The sequence below is a fragment of the Rutidosis leptorrhynchoides genome, chromosome 3 (genome assembly GCF_046630445.1).
Source record: "Rutidosis leptorrhynchoides isolate AG116_Rl617_1_P2 chromosome 3, CSIRO_AGI_Rlap_v1, whole genome shotgun sequence".
NCBI classification, from domain to species: Eukaryota; Viridiplantae; Streptophyta; class Magnoliopsida; order Asterales; family Asteraceae; genus Rutidosis; species Rutidosis leptorrhynchoides.
The window spans coordinates 536,680,245-536,686,404 of record NC_092335.1 but is presented as its reverse complement, the minus strand read 5'-3'; the positions used below and the strand labels follow the sequence as shown (position 1 = coordinate 536,686,404).

Here is a 6,160-nt window from a genome sequence, read left to right as displayed (position 1 = left end):
TTAACAAGAGCTCACAACAATAACAAAAGGCAAAGGAGCCAAACGAAATAAAGTGACAAAACAATCCAAATCACTACAAGAGGGTAACCAAATACGAAAAGATTAAAAACCATCTAGAAAACGACATAAACCTTGAGGCAAACAAAAGAACACGGACTCAAATATATTTGATGAACTCTGAGAATTGGAATATTCGAGTAGAGTTAACAAGAAAAATTCGTTTACGATTACATCAACATATATAGACAAATAGTGCGAGTTTCACAAGCTTGTTATATGGAGTATATACCAGCATTAAATTACATAAGTGGTGGTTCCATCTTCGTTCATCAGAGTATTGAAAAGGACTAGAACCCAAATTTAACAAGATCATAATCTTGTAATGATTATATTATAGATGAAAAGTGACATTAATTAACACTCTTGCAATAAAGCAAAAGCAATGAAAGCTTATAAAACTAATAAGTCATTACACAGATCAGGTAATCAAGTGATGCAGATTATTTTCCAACTTTCAAGTGTTCTCTCAGCTTCAAAATTTCTAAAAAAAAAAAAAAAATGTCATCATTATAAAAATTCGCAATCACAATCTTGCGAAGAACATCGGCAAAAAGCCTTGCATTTTTCTCTTCCTAAAACAAGTTTTTATAAATTGCAAACTCAGACATAATAACCGGTAAATGTGAAACCCCTTCCAACGATCTCACCAGCACAATACCATGCAAAGCATTCGAGCCCAAACAAAGCTGCAATCCCTACCTGTTCAACATGCAAATCTTTCTTATTTTTCCATAGTCCTTTCACATGCTCAACTTCCTTCCAGAATGCTTCGTTGCGGCCAGGAATACTGCAAAATAAAAGAAAAAAAAATTAATAAAAATTAATAAACTTGCACATGTGGTCCAAAAACTTCAATTGCAAATCACCAAATTGCCCAATAACATAGCTACAGAATGTGTAGAAGAAGCAGCAAAATAAGTAAGTCGGGTGGTTTGAGAAATGTTTTGAATCAGATGTGTAATAACTTGATCCGAGTAAAAAAAAAGTGTTGTTCCATCCTAATAACTTACACAGTACATGTTGAAGCTAATCAGTTTGTGTCCACAAAGGAAACTGAAGGAACATAACTTGTGTATACAAGCTTAAGGGAACCTCCCTTAATCACCAATTGGTTTTAAAGTACTAGGGAACTCATGAGCTTATATACAGGACATGTTGGTGGACCTAAAATCAATCCTACAAATGGTATCGGACCGGGGTGGCACGAGCGTAATCAATGTGGCAGCGGGTGTTCAAACCGAGATGATTGTGGACGTGGCCGGGGACGTCGGGGTCCGGGATGAGTCGAAATGGGGTTGAACAGGGGCGAGGGATAAAAAGCCACGTTATGTGATACGTACAAGTGCATGGGAACTCATGAGCTTATATACAAGACATGTTGATGGACCTATAATCGATCCTACAGTACATTCATAAAAATGCAACCTAATGGTAAAATATATTTTTATTTTGTAACAAAATGTACCACTTCCAAATAATAACGTGAGTTAATTACTCCTTGAACAACTTTTGTATGCCATGTCCATAGTGCAAATATAACTTTTACTTCCTATGATTTGTTAGCATGGTTTCTAACAGCAACAAAATCATAGACACTGGCGACCTAAATTAAGTAGTACAGACAAGTTTAATTATTTACTTATTGATATATATTGATATATAGTAACACCAGAGAGAACATGGCTAAATTACAGTCTTTGATGAAAAAATGAACACAATACAAGATAAGAGGTCGAGATAATTAACCTGGCAAGACGAGTGTAGAACAACTGTTTGGACAACTCGCTGCATTTTTCAACAGTGGGTGGGTCCTGAATGTAGTTTTTGTTCTGCTCCAACAATTGCTTGTAATACGTGGTTCCATTCTTGGACAAAAACTGTGAAGCAAGTGTTGCCTTAGATTGCAATTGCTTTAGTTGTGCCGCCATTTTATCTGCAGTTAAATCTTATCAGCAAATCGAGAATAATAACACGTAAGAATAAAACTAACAAACACACAACATGAAAATGGTTAATTATTAATAATGATAACTTCAATCATTTGGATAACAAGTTAAATCAAACTGGTTATGTGTTATATCTATCGGATCAAATTAGTAAGATAAAAAAATTTACATGAGAAGCAAAAGGGTGACACAAGTAAATATGTGTTGATGAAATAAGAAACCATGTCACATAGAAACAAAAAGTTTACTTTAAACAAATAATAACAATGACAATTTAGACTAAATTACTACACTATTTACATATAGCATAATGTCTCTACCATCACAACCAGCACTATCACATCTGTATTTTTATAAAATATTGTTATAGCTATATATGTTCCAAATATACTCCATACGAACATTGTTCCAAATATGAGTTAAAGCACATCCACAAGTTGATGAGGACAAATATCTTATTTCTCTTCTATAGATTGTCTTTACTGACTTTATGTTCTGTATACAAACTCGAAAAATGAAACAAGATCATAGAAAATATTTATTTTCACATGATGTAAAAGTATGAATTTTTTTTTTTTCATCCAAACAGCCACCTTGATCAAAAAGTATTCTTGACTGTGAATGCATATTATCAACTGTGATTATCATATATTCTTATCTATATCTGATAAACAAACCCTTACAAGCATTGCAACACATCATTATAAATATAAGTTGCATAGTAACACTGAAATAAAAATTAGTCAACTTCTTCAAATACAACGTTTATAAAATTAAACCTAGCCCAATTCAAAAAGATAATTTGAAAATTTGCAATGGAACTTGACAGGAAATAAAACCCTAAAATGGGAACACGAAGCCGCCAACAAACCCATCTGAAACAACCAATAAAAATTAAAACTTTATAAATCAAAGAATCACTATAGTACATAATGAGCAATTGATATTGATATATCAATATAACAAGATCTAAGCAATTTGAATTAAGAAAAACGCTAAATTGAAAAGGGATTATTAAAGTACATATATATAAAGATTAAAGATGTGAGATGAAGAAAAAAGAAAAGAATTCGTTACCCTAAATTTATGAAATCAAACGAAATGATGAGATTTGGAGCGTTTGGCCTCTCTTGCCGATCGGAATTTGTTCAGAAGGAGAAAATCTTTGGACTTCGATGAGATGATGAGTCTATAGTGTGTGTTTCTTGGGGCCGGGGAATGTGATCTATATTTATTTATAAAAAATCTAATCTAATTTTTTTGATCTGTTTATAAAGTGTAACCTTTTTTGTAATAAAACAAAACTTTTTATTAACTATCATCTTTTTCATAATTAACATTAACATTAACATTAACATTAACCTACTAAAAGTCTCGCTCTAATCTGTCGTCCCCTACACTACACCCCTCCAAAACGACATTTCTCTTTCTCCTTTAAAACCTTTTACCCTTCGAGCACCTTTTAACACATCCACTCCCACAAAGCAACACACCAATGTCGCCCTCTCCCTAATCTGTCGTCCCCTACACTATTAACCTTTACCTACTAAAAGTCTCGCTCTAATCTGTCGTCCCCTACACTACACCCCTCCAAAACGACATTTCCCTTTCTCCTTTAAAACCTTTTACCCTTCGAGCACCTTCTTAACACATCCACTCCCACAAAGCAACACACCAATGTCGCCCTCTCCCTAATCTGTCGTCCCCTACACTACACCACTCCAAAACGATATTTCCCTTTCTCCTTAAAAGCCTTCTACCCTTCCAGCACCTTCTTAATCCATCCTTTCCCACAAAGAAACACACAACGTCGCCATCTTTGACAACTCAACGGGCAAAACAGCAGCAGAAATCTTTAACCGACATCGCGATTGACCTACACACATATAGTTTCCTTCGTTGGTTGCGATTGATGTACAAAGGTACCACTTCAATTGGTTGCGGTCGATGTATATACGAGAAACCCTAATCCCTTATTGCTTCGTTCGTCGCGATCGATGTACATAGATAGCGATTCAATCATCTGCTTATTTAGGGTTTGAAATCTGTTAGCTGCCCTTTTTGTTTAATAATTGTGGCAGCCCCATCCATGCCGTCGGGCAGTAATAATAACACCGTTGTTGCCATCGTTAGGTTTTTTGATTGTGATTGATGTACACAATTAGTGCTTCATCGTTCAAGACAACAAAGATTTGTATCGTTCAAATTTAAATTTGTAATTTTTATGAGTTTTTTAGTCTCTTGGTTCTTCTATAGTTGATTGCAATTGATATTTCAGTTATATGAGTTTTTGTCACAGGAAGTCAACATAACATTGCATATGGTCCTTTTGTAAAAGGGAGTAAAAAGCCGTGATGGTGTTAATTTATTTTTTTTATGTTTCACTTATGCTGCTTTGGTTCACTGATATGAGCATGGATTTGTAAAAGTTATAAGTTAAACTCCAAAAAGCTCTAAAAAATTAAATGACAAACTCCTAATTAAAACACAATATACATATCCCTTAATCTTTTTGGATTAATGGGAATATTTAATTATTAATTGAACAAATCTATAATTATAATTATTATTAATTTAAACTTTTAATTATGTAAATAATAGCTAAATAGAATATGTTATGTAACTTAACCAAACGATATTTTTAAAATTGTTATTAGAAAAATTTTAACTTTTTTTTCAATAGAAATCAGTTATTAGATATTTGAATTGTTAAATCCGTTTTCAAGTTTTGTTTGTATAAAAAAGTTGCCTATAAAAACATACTACAATTTTTTTAAGAATATTATTAACCCTCACTGCGATGTTAGAGACAAACTGTACATTTTCTTTGTGAGAAAATGAGTTATTAACTATGACTGTATTTGAAATTCATTAACTTAAAAGGTCAAATTTTTGTGTCAAATATTTTTATGGTGACGTGATAAAATCGAATAGAAAGTTGAGTGAGAAAAAATAAATTAATAATAAAAATATATATTTATTAAATTGAGGGTAAAATCTGGTTGGTTGTTCACGATTTCACACCTCCATTTCTCGTCAATTTTGTGACTAACGCATCTGGATGACGATGCGTTAAATGTCGTCACAATCCGTCAACTGCTCGAGCTAGACTCACGCTCATTGCTAACGTCGTTTTAAATTGAGTATAATAAATCGTTTTAGTTGGGACAACATGGATAGGTCATTTGTGGTTCCATGTTTTTTTCTTTTTGTTTTTTTAATGCTTAATAAATATTAAAATATAGGAAGTAGCCTAGTCTCTATTGGTTTGACTTCGTGATTTGCACTGTTCGATTGCTGTTCCGCTGTAGTGTTTATACCTTTCCCGTAGTGTGTTGACTTTGATGACCTCGGAAAATTGATTTTTTTGAAGTTGTTCTCTCGGGGTCATTTTATCCGCTCGAACGGGGATTTGATCTTACTCGAAGAGTCTGTGGTTCTCTGGTTAGGAGTAGTTATGTGGTTCTTCGGGTGCGAGAGGTTATTTTGATTTGCAGGCCTCGGGTTAGGTGCTACTGGAGTACCCGGTGTTCATTTTTTTTGCGGCTTTCGAGTTGTGGTGATCGGGGTGTTAGATACGTGATCGGTTTTATATAGTTTTAGATTTAGGTTTGGTGGTCTTGTAATGTATTTTACTTTCAATGTGTTCGCTCTCTATTAATGTTATAGTCTATTTTGTTGGGCGATTATAACGAGACCTTTCAATATTGTCGTTTTTGTGTACCACCGGATCTTTTTGATTTATATATATATATATATATATATATATATATATATATATATATATATATATATATATATATATATATATATATATATATATATATATATATATATATTCACCGTAAAAAAAAGGAAGTATATTTGTTGAAAAAATTTCCTATATTAATTAATATATAATAAAAATAGTAAAAATTAAATTTATATTTTTTAATTATTACCCTTATATACTAAAAGCCATGGCTAAATGTGTAGTTTCAGTTGATTCGGATTGTAGTTTTGAGTTTGAGTTCACACTACTGATAATGCTAAAAACGAACATATATTTAATAGCATTATCTCTCAAGAAAGACAAGCTTTTAGTTGCAACTGTTCTATTTACAAGTGATATTCGTTTAAATAATAAAAGGTGAAGACAAAAGACAGATTCGACG

The 6,160-nt window shown here is 32.7% G+C and overlaps 1 protein-coding gene across 1 annotated transcript; it reads right to left on the bottom strand.

Annotated features, from left to right (window-relative positions):
• Positions 1-429: 429 nt before the first annotated feature.
• LOC139898429 (uncharacterized) lies at positions 430-3,207 on the bottom strand. Its single transcript, XM_071881161.1, has 3 exons — positions 3,084-3,207; positions 1,807-1,993; positions 430-847 (listed from the first exon to the last, which is right to left on the bottom strand). Exons 2-3 carry the CDS (start codon positions 1,986-1,988, stop codon positions 661-663), a joined length of 369 nt encoding a protein of 122 aa, XP_071737262.1. The 5' UTR covers positions 1,989-1,993; positions 3,084-3,207; the 3' UTR covers positions 430-660.
• Between the last annotated feature and the right edge of the window lie 2,953 nt (positions 3,208-6,160).

Excerpts from the sequence above, each read along its gene's own strand:
- LOC139898429 (XM_071881161.1), bottom strand. The coding sequence starts at position 1,988 with ATGGCGGCACAACTAAAGCAATTGCAATCTAAGGCAACACTTGCTTCA. Across the intron at positions 848-1,806 it reads TTCTACACTCGTCTTGCCAG|TATTCCTGGCCGCAACGAAG; the intron begins GTTAATTATCTC and ends TTTATTTTGCAG.